A 17,420-nucleotide genomic window follows, 5' to 3' on the forward strand; every position below is an offset into this window, starting at 1 on the left:
GTAGCATTTCATACAGTGGAAGATGGGTAACATTAAAAATGAATGAAATATAAATACAACCATAGCAGTGAACTAAAGATAACAGATAAAAATATACTGCATGATTCTATTTATATGAAGTTATAAAGCAGGCACAGAGTCTTCAGGAATACATAAGGATGATAAAAGGCATTTAAAAAAAAATCAAAACCAAGTCCCAAGGAAATAATCACCAGTAAGTCAGGACCTACTTTCTGTGGGGAAAGGAGGACTTGAAAGGGGTGCATGGAGGGCGTCTGGGGTACCAGTGATGTTCTATCTCTTTATCTGGGTGATGACTGCATAGGTGTTCACTTGATTAAGTTATACATTTATGCTTTGTGTTTTTCTCTATTATAACCCACAATTTTTTTTTTAAAGATTTTATTTATTTATTTGACAGACAGAGATCACAAGTAGGCAGAGAGGCAGGCAGAGAGAGAGGAAGGCAAGCAGGCTCCCTGCTGAGCAGAGAGCCCGATGTGGGGCTCGATCCCAGGACCCCGGGATCATGACCCAAGCCGAAGGCAGAGGCTTTAACCCACTGAGCCACCCAGGCACCCTATAACCCACAATTTTAAAAAAAATGACTTAAAAGATTCAACAAGAACATGTTTTAAGTGCTTGGGGCATTGCCTGACATTAACAAGTAATTACTCAACACGTTTTAGCTATTACTGTAAACAACTAATAAGCAATCTATTACTGCAACTGTCCATGTTGTGCACTTAAATAACCAGATGTTGAACAAATATGTGAAAGTAAATACCACAAAACAGCATTAATCTAGACTCTACTACACAGCTTCTTATAAACTGATATTAGCAGGGCTTAAAATTACCCCTGGAAGAAAAAAAAAAAAAAATGACTGTTATATACAAACAGGATCACCATTCTGCCTGGTGGTAAATAAGACACAGTGCAAATATCATGGCTTTGATTGTTAAAGATCAAACTGCTAAAAAGTTTTGCAACTTACCTGGTACTGAAAAACGTGCTTACTAAGTTAGATAACTTCCTCCCTTCACTATTTCTCTTAGTGACAAATGATAAGGACTTTATTTCAACTAGGGTTAATGTCAGGAAGCACCGTCTGAGAAGAGAAGCAAACTTCTGGGCCCAGCTTTATTTACGCCAATCAAATCATCATTAATGACAGGCAGAGGAGTGAAAATCTTTATTTCAGGACACTATTAATAAATAAGAACTATTCTTTGTTTATAATCAGCTTATTATTGATTAAAATAAACCCAAAATTACATCTAAAAACCATTAAAATTCACAAAAAATGCAATTTAAATCCTAAAAACAAACTTTTGAACTAAGGTATTAACAAAGACACTTTAAAGATGAAAATCTGCCATATAATTTAAAAGCCATCTGTTTACTAAGATAAAATATTAAATTAACATCCTAAAACATAGCCAAAACCAGTAACTAAAAATGGATGTATACATATGCACATTTAGATGCCAAAGTGGCTGGGTTTATTCTAATAATTTTTTCATCAAGTACTAGCCAATTATATCATCCCAAAGCTACCAACATTTCCTATCGGTGCTGTCGGTGATTGGTGTATTCAGTGTAATGCTCCCCATACAGACTACTCTCTCAAAACAAAGTATTGTTTTACAGGAATCCAATCTGCTCTGGTTAACAATGGTCTATTAATATCCAGTGGCATTAATGCAAAGCTCAAAACTCAAGTGCCACAGATAAAAGTGGATGGTGTGACCATGTGACTTTACAATGAACCAAGTCAGAACTGCTGATTACAGTCAAAGAATTCAGTACTCTACCTAGCCCATCATGTTCTTTACTAGCCATTCAAGACTGAGTTACAACACTGTGTATTAAAAATAGCATAATGCATGCATGATTTCAAATCCCACACAACTTGCTAACTTCAACAAATAATTTGAACTCAAATTACCAGAAAACTTACAACTCCCACTATCAATTAATAATATGACTCTGTGATCTACATTTCAAATTGTTTTACTTTTAAAATAAGAAGGACCAAAAGTTATCAAGGATAAAAATACATGAACAGTGGCATCATAAGTGGGGAAAATATTAGAAAAGCAATATAGAGAACCATGTGACAACAAAAACTACAGCTAGGGCACGGCATGCACTTGGTTTTTCATGTACTTCTCACTATGAATTATCGTCTTTCTCATTTTCTATAGCAGGAAACCAAGGACCAAAGGGGGTAAGTCCTTTTTCTGAGGGTCACACAAGTATTAACTGGAAAGGCCAAGATTTAAATCCCTGACTGACAGCCCAACTACACATGTAGGGTAAAGAACCTGGGGCAGATGGAAAAAACAAACAAACATCAGAAAGGAAATGCTCCTGATAGATGCAGCTGCAATGGATGAGATCCCTCAGTATGATGCCTTTTTTAATGGAGACCATTCCCCCAAATGTGTGTAACTCAAATGGATGGAAGCCTAAGTAACTAGAAACATTGGAGAAGACAGTCCAAAGCCAAGACAGGAATTGAGATTTAAGTGGCAATCTCCAGAGAAAAAAATGGAATGATGTCAAGGGTAAGCCCCAAATCTTGGTTAACCATTAAATTACACAGGTATAAGGAAGACCTCCCCACCCCAAGGAGGCAGGCTAAAAAAAGCAGCAGCTGAAAACCAGAAAACAGAACGGTTATATCAGCTACCACAGAGCTGGAAAAGAGGAACTAGTTTGCAGTCTGAACCCAGGCAGTCAAATACCTGATGGAACAAAAAATGAAAATCCTTAAAAGAAAATAAAACCACCACCACCACCACCACCGGAAGGCACTATAATGTATTACCTCCATGTTCAATTTTCACTTCTAAGTATTAATAAATAGGGAACTATAACTCGTAATTAGGAAAAAAACAACCATTAGAGATTAATGCTAAGTAGGTCCAGATGTTGGATTTAGTTGATAAAGACTTCAAAACAGGGGCACCTGGGTCGCTCAGTTGGTTCAACGTCCGACTCTTGATTTCAGCTCAGGTCATGATCTCAGAGTTTGGGGACTGAGCCTAGTATCAGGTTCCCCACTCTGTGGGGAGACTGCCTGAGATTCTCCCTCTCTCTCTGCCCCCCTCCCACTCCCTGTCACTTGTGCTCTCTTTTTCTCAAATAAATAAATCTTAAGAAAAAAAAAAAAAGACCTCAAAACAGCTATAATAATATGTTAAAAAAACTAAAGGTGACTATGATTATCAATTAATGAAAAGGGTATCTCTACAGAGAAAAAGAAGATATATTTTAAAAATTACAAATTCTAGACCTGCAAATCGCAAAACCTGAAGTGAAAAGTTCATTAGATGGACTCAACAGCAGAAGGTAAATGGCAGGAAGAAGCAGTGAAAAGCATTAACTTACAGACAGAAGAAATTTAACAAATTGAAAAACAGATACGCACACAAACAGCCCTATATACAAATGCTGAAAGCCACAAGTAAAGAGAAAATGACATGGTTAATGGCCTTATCAGAAACAATGGCGGTGAGAAGACAGTAGAGGTGCATACTCAAAGGGCTGAACCTGTCAACCAAGAAGACCACATCTAGCAAAATTATCTTTCAAAAGTAAAGTGAAATAAAGACATTTTCCCATTAACAAAAATAATTTTGTAACCAGTTGACCTCCTTTACACCAAGTACTGAAGGAAAGAAAGGACTACCAGCACCATGATCTACAAGAAGAAATAAAAATGAATGGAAATAAATGAGTATCAAATACCATACATCTATTTTTATTTTCTTCTCTTTTTAAAAGCCATATGGTTGTTGAAAGAAAAATGTACAACACTGTACTGGGGTTTCTAATTTATGACAACCAGAGCACTAAGAAAAGGATTGTTTTAAAGTTCCTATATTTTAGCTGAAGAAATTCAGTATTATCTCTACGTAGAGTAACCACTGAAATAATAATAATACAAAGAAACATATCACTGGAAAGTCAAGAGAAGAATTAAAATGGAATACTAAAAAATATCTGATTAGCACAAAAATTGTCAGGAAAAGAGGATTAGGGAATCACAAAACAAATAAGGAAACAATGAACAAATATCAAAAACACCAAAGCCTATTACAACCAAATTGCAATAGAGGTAAATGGAGACTAAATAAGTCAGCAGGAAATGCAAGTTATGGTTATATACATCATATATAACCATCTATGGTTATATACATGTATGGGAGTATTACCCAAACACTCGCTTAAAAGAGCAGATTACCGTGGATGACAGAAAACTTTTATTACCTACTTACTAATGATTAGTTATATAATGCTAGGTCAAATAAAAAAACAGTAGTTTTAAAATGCACACAAAAACACAAAAATTTTGTAAACTTTCCCTATCTTCCAAAGCTTCTGTATTTTCTTTTCATAATGAAATAATAACAAACATTTTAAATAAAGTACAAAATGAAACGTCTGGAGTACATTTTTAAAGTGTTAGTTTTAAAAAGGATTACTCCTCAGCCTCTTAAAATTCGATACTCTAGGATGCCTTGAGACTGAAATTTCCTCAAATTGTGTTGTTTTCTGACTCTCTTTTGTATTAAGATTTAAAACACTGTTTAAAAAAATTTAAAAATAAAATAAAACACTGTTGTAAATGTGTGCCTGCACTATGCTGGATGGAGATGCTACAATAACCAAAACTCAGGTGGTGTTTTTTGCATCCATTCTAAAGGGCTACTCTAGAGTGCTATTTACTGAGAACTTTGTTTCTGCTTTTTATGATTTTCTTATCTTTCGTCTCTATGACATGCTGGCTTTCTCTGGCTCCACCTCTGCCATGCTCAGTTTCCCTTCTAATTTACTTTGTGCAATACTTGTTATAACTGTGCATAAAGTATAACTATATAGTCCACAAGTATAGGTGGGGTGAAACCCTCTGATGTGAAAGCCTTTATATTACTGCTGTTGCTTTGTTTAATTAAGAGATCAGCTTTTTTTCAGGTGAGCAAATCTTCCAAATAATTGGGACTGAAACAAGTGAGGCAGTTTAGTAATTTCTCCAAAAACACAAATTTACAAATTTGCCTATTATTATTTCTAGAAATTTACAGATAAGTCAGTGCTGCAAGTAATTTATCATAAAGCTTCACTTCTAAAACAACAGAGCTTGGGTGTTTATGTCTGCAACCATTAGGTTCTACAAAAGAGAGATACGAGGCACAAGAGTAGGTCAGTCACTTCAGCATTTGACAAGTGATTTCAGCTCAGGTCATGATCTCAGGGTCATGGGTTCCAGCACCACGTTGGGCTCCCCATTCAGTGTGGAGTCTGCTTGTCTCTCTCCCTCTGCTCTTCCTCTCACTCACGTTCTCTCTCTCTCTCTCTCTCTCTGTCTCAAATAAAGTCTTAAAAAAAAAAAAAAAGAGCGGGCAGTACCTCTCTCTGGATTAAGTCTAACTATTCTACATGAACTCTTCAGGATTCAGATTTATCCATTAGTACTTTTAATATGTCTGATTTCCCTACAGGATTTTAATAGGCCACTGAATAAACAACATACACGTTTGTCCTAATACCTCACATGTGAGCTATCCATTAACATACCCAGGTTTAAAAACAGCCATCTGTCACTTACTGGCTATGAGACTTGGGCAAATTGTTATAAGCCTCTGAATTTATCTATAATTTACCTGGTTTGGAAGTCTATCATACCCAGACTATAGGAAGCTCCTGAAACATGGAAGAGCTCCAATAATTGGTAACTTAATGTAATTCAGTATAGAGTTACTGAAAGATTAAAGTCAGATCTTTGAGAGTTAACACTTATCCATATAAGGGGGTTCCAAAGTTGAGTATCACCACATCAAAAAATTAACAAATGTACTACTGTTATAGACATAACCAAAGTGTAAGACTCTCAACATGCTTTGGGACACTGGTTCTCAAACCCAGCTCTCTGGGAATCACCAGGAAAGCTTATTAAAAACTACATATATATTCTGTGGTAAAGAGGAGTCTGTAGTTTTTGTCCAGGTGATTCTTTTAAAAATTTTGAAATCACTAGTTCATAAAAAAAGATAAGGAGAGAAAGACCCAGTTTCAGAAAGATTCAGCCTAAGTATTAGTTGTATGGCTGTAGGCAAACCACAACCTTGTAAAATCATATTGCTACTCCAAGACCCTCTTAAAACCTACTTCCTCCAAAGATAGATTTGAAGACCAAATACAGCTATATAAGTTAAAATGCTTTGGATACTTCAACACTTTATACAATATTAAGAAATTCTTCATAGCCTTTCCAATTAAAGACCCAGATTTCCATTCTCAGATGGAAATAGGTACATTCCACTGATCCAACAAACACTTCATGGATGGAGTAATATGTTTAAACACGTTTATGTAAGGAAGGATGCCACGCAACATTACAAGAAAATTTCACTTTAATAATTTTAAACCGGGGTGACTATTTAATGTGGAAGAAAAGAAAGGAGGAACGAAAAAAGGAAAAAAAAGTCCCTTTAAATATCACTTTCCTTGACAGTACTAACTGATCTTTCTATAATGATAAAAATGTTCCAGCTCTCCAATGGTCCAATACGGTAGCAATTAGCTCCATGTGGGTATTTGAGCACTTAAAATGTGGCTCTAGTAACTGAAAACTTGAATTTTTAACTTAAATTTAGACTTAGTTTCACAGCCATATATAACTACTGGTTATTGTATCATAAAGCACAGCCCTAGAACATTTAAAAATGTAGGTCTTTTGAGAGATGTGTATGGATAGGGAAAGGCAGAGGAAACAAAAAAAAACTAAGATTCCATTTATAACAAACTTTCTTAGGGGTACCTGGCTCCCTCAATGGGTAGAACATGAGACTCTTAATCAGTGGTTGTAAGCTGGAGCCCCATGTTGGGTGCAGAGATGACTTAAAAGTAAAATATTAAAAAAAAAAAAAAAAAAGAAAGAAATTTCTCTTATGTAATTTTTTTGAAGATTTTCCAACTAGAAAAAGATACATTCATATAATAAAATGGACAAGTCCAAATCTTTTCTACCTTATCTTCAATGAGCTAAAAAACAACTGTCATGGGTATTTTAAAAAGAAAATAATCAAAAAGTAACAAAAATGTACACAGTATTAAACTATATCATACTGGAATTAGCACCAATTAAGAATCAGAATATTTGTTCCAAGTTCCAACCCTGACTCAGGCAAATCACAAGTCCTGTAATTTTGGACAGGTTATTGAGCTCTTCTGCTGCTGCTTTTTTTCCCCCAAGATTTTATTTATTCATTTGAGAGAGAGAGAGAGCACAAGCAGGGGGAGAGGCAAAGAGAGAGGGAAAAGAAGATGCCCCGCCCACACTGAGCAGGGAGCCCAACATATTGGCTGGATCCCAGAACCCTGGGATCATGACCCAGGGCAAAGATATACGTTTAACCATCTGAGCCATTCAGGCACCTGAGCTCTTCTGCTTCTTAAACTTCAAATGTGAGTTATTAGGGTAATCTGTCAAATGTCCTTTAGAGACTCTAAATAACAAATATAGGGTATGTCAAAGAGTTTTTCTTTTGTATTCCATTGATTTACAAAGAAGGAGTTCCATTACTGAAAATGTATTGATTGAGGGTCTGCTACCTCAAGCCTATATACAAGGTACTAGGGACACATAATGGTAAGTAGCCACCTAGTCTGCTTCTCATGGACCTTGAAGTCAACTCAAGCCAATTCAAATAACCACATTAATAAATATACTATTATTAACTGAAATAAAGTATCTCAGGGAAAAAGTGGTTTGTCCTACCTAGAGAATAGAAGCTTCCTCTGAGGACAATAGGACTGAAGCAAAATCTTAAAACTGAAAAGTTAACAGTGTGTGTATGGGGGAGAAGGGAGCAAGAGTTCATGGACAGTATCATGTACAAAGGCCCTATGGAAAAGGAAGTACTGTGACACTGAGTAACTGAAATACTGAGGAAGAGGTAAGCCAGACCTAGACAATGCAGGGCTAGTTTTAAGCCAAGGGATAACGTATCAATTTGGTTTTAAAAATATTCTGGGCACAATAGTGATGGGAGAGCACAGTGAATACAGAGAACCCAGTTAGAAGGCTATAGAGGGACATGCTGCAGTTTGAGTTAGGATAGTAGCAGTGAAGATGAAAAAAAAATACTTCGGAAATAAAGGTGATAGAAAGAACTCGGTGATAAACTGGATGTGGAAGGATTAGAGAAAGCGTCAAGGACAACTCATACACTTCTCACCCGTGTAACACAAAGAATAGTGGTACTATCCATGCAGACATAGGGCAAACTGGAAGAGGCTCAGGCTGATTTGCTTTTGGAATGGGAGGGAGAAAATCCTAAATTTGTGACTACAGGGTGTCTTTGAGATTAGAGACAAAAAATCCAGCAGTCACTAGATGTCCTCAATTCAGCAAAGGGATTGTAGGTAGGATACAAAATTTTGGAATTCATTAGCCTACAGATCATATAGCATAGGGGAGAAAAAGAAAGACAGGGGGAGGAGACGGGGAGGAGAAATGGCAGAATCTAACCTTGAAGATGGCCAATTTGGAGGTAAAGGAGACTGCATAAGACGCTGGACTGGAAGAAACACAGAGTTAAAAGACAAAATGGTGCTATAGAAGCCCAAGAAAAGAAAAAAAAAAGACCTCAACAGAAAATCAAACACTGCTGGAAGGTTGAATGTTGATGGGAGATGGGACAGGGGAGAGAGAAGGTATTCTTCTGGACTTGATAATAGGGCGGAGGTCACTGGTAACTTTGAGAAGAATTAACTAAGTAAAATGATGGCGTAGAAGTTCAGGGTCTGCATGGGTCCTTTAAATCTCCACAGGAAAAATCAAGCCTACCCTAAAAAGCCAACTACCCTCCAAAAGCGCTGAAATGACTCATACTGAACTATGTTAGAAGCCACCTTGTTGAAGGAACTAATTCACAAGAACCTAACAAAGAACCATCCCAAATGTTTCTGCGATTCTTAACCTAGGTGAGTATCTAATTAGTCAATGTTCAGGAACAGTATAGTGAAAATTTAAAGCAGGGGAATTTCAGAGCCCAGGGGCACTACAAATCACCTGCTGTAATTAGCTTCTGCACAGAGACAACATTCCACTAAGCTATTTTTTGCTTTTCAGATTTTCCCCATCTTCTAAATAGACATCCCTGAGTTCTCTATCCGTACTCAGGTTTTCATAATAGCTTTTAGAAAGCAGTAATACAGATTCTAGTAAAATATCAAAGGATAAAGTAGCCAATGGTGGAAGACAGCTTTCATATTTAGTTTTTTTTAAGATTTTATTTATTTATTTGAGAGAGAGAGCGAGCGAGCATGTGAGAGCATGTGTGCATACACGCCAGAGAGCACCATGAGAAGTAGACTCTTAGCTGAGCAGGAACCCTGACAGGAGGCTCCATCCCAGGACTCCAGGATCATGACCTGAGTAGAAGGCAGCTGCTTAACCAACTTTCGTACGTTAAATGAGAAACTATAGATTCCTATGGACAATTTTTTAAGATCTGAGAGAGAGAGAGAACAAGAGCACATGCGTGCATGCGTATGTACACACACACACACACACACACACACACACACACACACACACGCAAGCGGAGGGAGAGGCAGAGGGAGGGGAAGAGGACCTCAGACACCTTGCTGAGCACAAAGCCCACTGCTGGGCTCCATCTAATAATGCTAAGACCAGGACCTGCACCAAAATCAAGAAATGGATGCTTAGGGGCGCCTGGGTGGCTCAGTGGGTTAAAGCCTCTGCCTTTGGCTCAGGTCATGATCCCAGGGTCCTGGGATCGAGCCCCGCATCGGGCTCTCTGCTCAGCGGGGAGCCTGCTTCCTCCTCTCTCTCTGCCTGCCTCTCTGCCTACTTGTGATCTCTGTCTGTCAAATAAATAAATAAATAATCTTTCAAAAAAAAAAAAGAAATGGATGCTTAGCCCATTAAGCCATCCAGGTGCCCCACCACTGATATGTTTTTAACTTGTATATTTTAAGTTGTTTTCTTTGTCCATCCCTCACCCTTTCACCTTCTGGAACTGACCCACTAGTTGCACACCCTTTTGTATCCTTTTTGAAAAACTAGTGGTTTTCACAAACTTCCCTAAAATCTGAAGTATAAAAACACATTTTTATGCTACAAATTAAAACCCATTTTCTTAAATACTATTATTTCACAAACCAGTGGCTGCCATTTTATTAAATTTTGCCCCATTATAGAACTAATTTGCAGAATGAAACCCTACTCGAGTCCACCTCCCAAACCTGCTTTTCCCACAGTCTTCCCCATCTCCATAAATATCAACTCCATTCTAAAGAGGGGAAAAGCCCTGGCATTAATCTTTCCATATACCCCTCATCCAAAACAGCAACAAATTCCAACAATTTTACCTTTTTAACACACCCAGCATCTCAATACCTCTCATTGTATCAAACACGGTTATCGCAGGTTTATTCCTCATTATTGTTCTGACCTCTCCTATCACTCTTCCTCTTGCTTCCCCCATCTTGCTGGCCTCTTTGTTTCTGTCACGCCAAGCACACTTCCACCTCAGGGTCTTGATGTTCATCATTCACCTGCCTGGACTGTTCTTCTCCTCCCATTATTTGCAAGGGTTGATCCCTCACTCCCTTCTTGCATCTGCTGAGCATCAGAGAGGCCTTCTCTGACTACCCTCATAAGCACAATGGCCATCACCATCTAGCCACCTTTAATTTTCTTCACAGTACTTACATTGGACCTATTTGCTTACTGACTCCTACGACTAGAATGAAAGCTCTGAGACTTGGCTGTGTTTGTAGCTCTACTCCCAGCACTTAAAACAGTGCTGTTGTTGGTGCTCAGTAAGGCTTTGTTGAGTAACTAAATTCATGTCACTTCAGCATGGAACCAAAGGATTAGTACTTTGGACTTTCTAAACACTTACATAAAACATGTAAGTAAAAATCATTTAAAACAAATACATTTAACACGTAAGAACTGAGATATGTTATTCCAGTCTCACGGGATTGGGAATGTGAGTATAGCAACACAAATACATATAGAGAAGACAGCAATTATGATTGCAGTGTACATTTCTGCCACATTTTAAATCCCAAGGTCTCTCTTTTCTTCTACCCAGGCTGGTGTGTACCTGGGTGACTACATACAGTGTTATGGATAAACCACACTTCACCTCAAATGGCATGGGTTTAAGCACAGTGAGGCAGCTGCCAAAAGTGCAGAATCTTTGAAATTTGACTTTGCCATGTGCAAATATTTCTTATCAGGGTCCTACCTTTATTCAGTCTGGGAACTCCTCTACTCCTCCCCCTTTTATGGGATGTGACCCATTCTTTCCTTCAGGAAACTTCAAGGACCAAAGTTATATAATAAAGTCATTAGTAGTGTCCGAAATTTCTTGTCCCAGAGTCAATACAGCTCACTAAAAGAAGCAGCTACACAAGTTAGTGGAGATGACATACTGTTTAATGTTTTAGTTAAAGTCCTTCTTAAGAAGGAAGAACTGCCTACCCTGACACATTCAGTGAACAAATGTATATTAAGTACCTGTTCTATGTATGGAGATACATGAGACGCAAGCTCAGATTCTATGAAAGTCACAGTCATATTTATCACTAACTACACTATCACAACCATTCCTCCTCATTTCTCTCAGTTATATGATTTCACTTTCATGAAGTCAGGGCAGAGAGATGATGCTGATAACCCACGTGTCCTCTTCAACATCCCTACCATCTCTGAGCAGGTCGAGGCGGGGTGGGGGGACAGGTAGGAAGAAGAAGGCATAACAAAGAGAAGCTACTATGTCCTGGCATGAATCACACCCAAAACTCCGTGATCTTCCAAGCTCCCAAACCTTGACTAAGGACAACTGTGCAAAGGTAATCGTACCTGTAAAAGGGTTTTAATAATGCTTTAATCCTGTAGAAGCTATTACGGGTCGTCCACCACTCAATTTTTCCACATTTGATCATGTTTTCCATTACATGTGTTGAAGTTGCCCATCAAATATTAATTTGTTTGACCTCCACTTTTAAATTTCTCCTTGTAGGGGCAAGAATCAGTACTTTGAACTTACTTTTTGAAAAAAGATTAAAAAACAAAACAAACAAAAAAAAACCACTTCCTGGTAAGAGCCCTGATGAGTTTCTGCCTTCTTTAAAACTCCTTTCTCAGCTTCCCTGACAGTGCTATCCTGGCTATTTCTCACCAGCCTAGCAGCTCCTTCTCGCTTCCCTTTTTTAATGTCTCCACAACATCTAACAAACCCTTTCTACATTCTCTACACCTAAACTCAGACCCCATTTCTTTTCTGTTATCTTCCCACTCTCCCTAAGTCATTTCAAGTCCATGACTTTAGACTCTATCTATACATATATATACACATACTTCTTTATAATAGATATCCAATGTATATACACACATACATATATACACATACATGTGTACATACCTGTGTGTATATAAATACTTATATACACACATACATACACACACTTATACAGATATAACATGTATTCTGTCCTCCTCCTTCAAAATGACTCTTGGACTAAAATATAAACTACCATTCTAACACAATTCCTTCTTTCCTCTCTCAAATCTAGTTCCTCTCCTGTATTTGCCATCTCAGTAGTAACACCATCTATTCAGTTGCTCAAGTCCAAAACCTGGGAATCAGCTCCTCTTTCACTCCCACATCCAATCCACCTGCATACGATTCATTCTGCCACCAACTCTTATTATCTGTAACTCAGTAATAGCTTGGATCTCCCTGCTTCCATTGTTGCTCCTGCCAATCCATTCTTTATCCAGCAGCCAGAGATGGTATAACAAAACAGATCATGTTGCCACCTCATGAAAGATCCTTCAATAACTTGCCACTATGTTTATAATAACATCTTCTCCTGGCCTCTTTATAGTTCTTTGGACATACAACTCTCTCCTCTCAGTATATTTACATATAGGGCCTCTTTGGCCTGGAATGCTATCCTGCCCTATCATAAACTTATCCTTTAGGTTTTAGCTTCAATGTCACACTTCTTGAAAAAGGACTCCCCAACCCCAATTAAAATTAGGTCCCTTTATAGCCTTACTAGTATCTTACACTTTCCTCACATAGCCCTGAAAATAAAGCTTGTACCTATCTTATTTGTGCAACCATTTCGTTAAGGTGTATCTAGACAAAGTCAGTATATATTTTGCTAACTACTCCATCATGCCACAGTACCAAAAGCCATGTGGCCAACACTTAAGAAACTCCTCTCTCCATTAAAAATTTGACAAATGGAAAACTCATGAGTCCTGGCTCTACAAAGGCTGCACAAGACAGTAATACACACCATGGAAGTGCCCTATTCCACTTCACTTGGATTTTCAGGGGAAAAACTTTAAAGTCACAGTGGTGGGTAAAGAAAGGAAAACAAGTAGAAGAAAGACTATATAGTCCTCTCCCCTAATAAGTTTCTAAAGTGCTTGTCTTTTACTTCTTTTGTTCTTTTGTAGAACCTAGTACAGAGTTAGATCCAGTTAAGGTGCATACTGAAGCACTTATTAATCAAAGTAGATTATGTGACATTCAATCAAGCGCTAGAATTAAATGTTATAAAATTCTAAATATTATGATTCACTGAGGGCTAGAAGCATTAGAATAGGCTTCATGGACATAAAAGTAAATCTAGGCATGGTGAGGATCTAGTCAAACTATGCTAGAACCTCTCCTACCCTCCTTCAACAGCGGTCAGTCTCCATAGTCAGATCTGTACTCCTTAACATGACATGTTTCTTCAGTCCATTTGTGAAATTCTGAACAAAATTATTTTCCATATGAGGTACTATGCTTAGTTGATCTAATAAACTTTTTAAACTGACCATAAAGGACCCAAGTGGCAGAAGGTTAAAACAAAACAAAACAATGAAGAATTCCTTATACTACCTGTTGCATAAATGGAGCTATGAACATAACATTTATACACTACATTCATCATGTAGGAATTAAGAGAATCTAAATTGAAACCCTAGAGTTTGTGTACTTTCTGATAGGCCAACACAGATCAAAATAATAACTACATAAGCCATTATTTTCTAGGCACTGAACATGAGCCTTGATGTCCTTTTCTTTTCTAATCTTCAAAATAACCACGAAAGCTGAGGAAGATGAGGCTCACAGGTTGGATAGTTGCTTCAAATATACAGCTAACTATACAAGTTTTCTTTTTAAGACACTGTAAACTGATCAAAAATGCCCCCCAAACCCTCAAGTTTTGGAGAACTTGAAGAGCTCTGTTGTTCAGAAAACTTAGAGTAACAAAAACTTTCCTAGGATATTTACAAGTTCAAGGTATATAATATCCTTCATTTCAAAAACCCTTTTAAAAACTTAGGGGTACATATAGACTGCCTTACTACTTAACTGTTCAGCTTTGGTGCAATCAATCTGAAATATAGCTTATGGTATTTTTAATAATAAAATTGCTATAATGAAAGGGAAATTACCAGCTATACATCTACTTTACAGAGATTTGGAGTTTGGCAGAGATAAAAATAAATTACAAGTTTCTTTCTTTTGAAAGAAACTACAAGAGTATAAATAAGTGTCTTAAAAATTGTTTTTCTTCCGATATGACAAAATACCGTAAGGGATTTTGCTAAATGATGTCAGGCTTTTAAAGAATCAGTAAGCTGTAAGGATTGGGACCTCTGTAATTATTTCAAAATGTATGAATGTTACATTATCAAACACTAGGACAAGTAGAGTCTTGTATGAAATGAGTGTATGAGAGCAAATAATCACACCTGAAGAAATTACATACTTTCTCTATTCAAACTTTTCCACACTATGACATCTCAGCCTATGTGGTACCAACTCTGGATTCACAAAATTTCATTAACATAATCATTTTACACTTGTTAAAACAAACGTCAAATAATCCCAACTCATAAAAGTTAAATATTAATTTTCAAAAGCATTGAGCTTATCTCAAAATAGTAATTTTACACCCTGAAGAAATAAAAATTGGATGTGGCCATAAAAAATAACAATGTGGAAACCAGTAGACTTTTAGGATTGGTTTTCTGTTCACAAAGTCTAACTACTTATGCAAGACCCCAGAAGGTCTTTCTAGACATTCTCCACAGGAGAAAAAACAATTCTCTTGTTTCTCTTTCAGTCTTTCCCCTCCCCCTATTTTACACTTTGCAGCCCCCCAACTTTTTATACAGTCCTCTCCCAAAAAGTTTACATAATAAAAAATAGATTTATGCCATTACCAGGAAGAGCGTATCCCAAGATTTTTCAAAGGATATTCAAGAGAGCAATAATTGAGCCTTAATAATTCATAGATCACAAACACACCCTGTTAAGATTTTCCCTTCAAACACTACTGTTCCCACTCTCGGGACCCCTAATGCGTATACATAAGCCACACAATACAACCTTTAAAATGGACACAGATGGCAGGTGCTCTCCACTCTCTCCCCAGAGACACCCTCACCAAAACGTCCCGCACATTCCCTCCTCAGGGCCCACAAGCACACTGTCATTCAGAAGGATGACTGTTAAGGGTGAGTGAGAAAGAAAGCGTACACCAGATACACAAGTGGATGGTGAAGGTTGTTAAATGCAATCTCTCTTCTATTACCTAGCTAGCTTAACCCGCTGCAAACTTTTAAGAGATTAAGTTACATTCCTCGGCAGTTCCACCCTTGACAGCTGACCGCAGAGATGCCAGCGAGTCGTGCACGTCCATTCCCGCCACCTCACCCGTGGCGAGCCAGCGGCCACATCCCGCGGTCAGCGAGGACCAGTGGTTGGGGAATGAGGGAGGGCTGCGAGAGCTCACCTTTTCCAGCTCATCGTGGAGCTCGGCCAGGCTGGGCCGGAGTAGCTTCTCGCCCAGCTGCGCTGCGGTGTGCCGGTAGTGATCGATCCTGGGCACGGCGTCCATGGTATTGTGGCCAAAGGTGCGCAGGTAGTAAGTGTTGGTGTGGGTATCATAGTAGTAGTGCTGGTGATGTCCACTGCCGCCGCCGCCGCCAGAGTGCAGGCTGCTGCCCTCGCTGAGCACAGTGTCCCCGCCGTTCTGGAAGCTCACGTTGGGCCCGTCGCCTCCGACCCCTGCCGCATCCGACAGGCTCTCGTCAGCAGATGAAGAGGCAGCCGGGTCCACGAAGTTCACGCGAAAGCGGCCCTTGGCTTCCTCGCTGCCCTTGCCTGGCCCGCTTTCGCCGCTTGCTTTCCCGTCCGCTGGGGTCTCCTTACCCCCAGCCCCTGCACCAGCCGCGGTGCCCGCCGCAGCCCGCCCCGCGTTCTCGGAAACGAGGTCCACCTGGAAGCGGCTCTGGCTCGGGGTGGGCCCCAGGGGTCTGCCCAGTCCGTCCCCGGCCGCCGCGGCGCCCTCACCGCGGACCCCGCCGCCGCCCCGGCTCGTGGCCGCAGCATCCTCCGACACTGAGGGCACGGCCGTGCCGGGCAGGTCCACCCCGGCGGCGGCCAGCGCGGCAGCTGGCGGCGTCTCCCCGACCCCGGCCAGCCTCGGAGCGCCGGAGGAGGGCGCCGTGGGCCCCGGTTCCATCGCTGCCAGACCCCCGGCAGACTCCGAGAGCCTGGCGGACGTCGCGGGCTGCACGCCCTCCGCGACCCCCGCCGGCGGTGCCCGCGGCCGCAACGCCAGGTGACGGAATCGCTCGCCCCTCCGCCCGCCCGCCCGCCGCCGCTAGCCCGGACCGGCACAAACGCCGCCGGCAACCGAGTCGGCGCGCGAGTGCAGTGGGCGCGGGGCGGGCCCCGCTGTTTAAAGCCTCGGCGGGGCCGCAGCGGTGGCGGCTCCGGCAGCAGCACGCGGGAGGCGGGGTCGGCGGCTCCTCCGCCCCTCAGCCCGCCCACCCGCGGTCCCGCAGTGTCGCGCGGCAGACGCTCCCTCGCCGGCCCGGCCCTCCCGGGCTTCTGCCAGACCTCACGCGAGAGCTGCCTGCGCGAGGATCGCGTCCGTCCCGTCCGCGCCGGGCCTCGGGCAGCGCGAGCAGCACGAGCAGCGCGATCAGGGAGCAGGCGCGGCGGCGCGCAGCCTCACCGCCGTCGCCGGGATCTCCGCGCCGCTACCTCCTCTTCCGTCGATCTCCTCCCACCCTTCCACCTCCTTCCCCCGCCCCCTCTGCGGCGAAAAGGAGAGCCCCCCCCCCACCCCCGGCCGCCTCCCTCTCTCCCCGCCCCTGGGGCTGCACGTCAATAGGCCGGCAGCCCAGGCCTCGGCAGAGCAGGCTGCGGACGACGCCCGGCCCGGCGGAGGAACGGGCGCCCGAGTCCTGCCTCGGCGCGCGCCGATTGCTGATGCTCCCGCGTCAATTGCCACCACAGCCAGGGCCTCAGGAGCGCGCGCTCCCTCCCTCTCTCTCTCTC

General features: G+C 41.0%; 1 protein-coding gene across 2 annotated transcripts in view; it reads right to left on the minus strand.

Annotated features, from left to right (window-relative positions):
* Positions 1 to 16,596, minus strand: part of SLC12A2 (solute carrier family 12 member 2) — a gene marked incomplete at its 5' end in the record, with an annotated part of 107,687 nt that extends 91,091 nt beyond the window's left edge. For both annotated transcript variants that reach the window (XM_080803682.1, XM_080803681.1), the window contains one exon: positions 15,865 to 16,596. In XM_080803682.1, coding sequence (XP_080659808.1) covers positions 15,865 to 16,596 — 732 coding nt within the window. The remainder of the gene's footprint in view (positions 1 to 15,864) is intronic.
* Between the last annotated feature and the right edge of the window lie 824 nt (positions 16,597 to 17,420).

The sequence above is a fragment of the Martes martes genome, assembly GCF_963455335.1.
Source record: "Martes martes genome assembly, chromosome: 5".
NCBI classification, from domain to species: Eukaryota; Metazoa; Chordata; class Mammalia; order Carnivora; family Mustelidae; genus Martes; species Martes martes.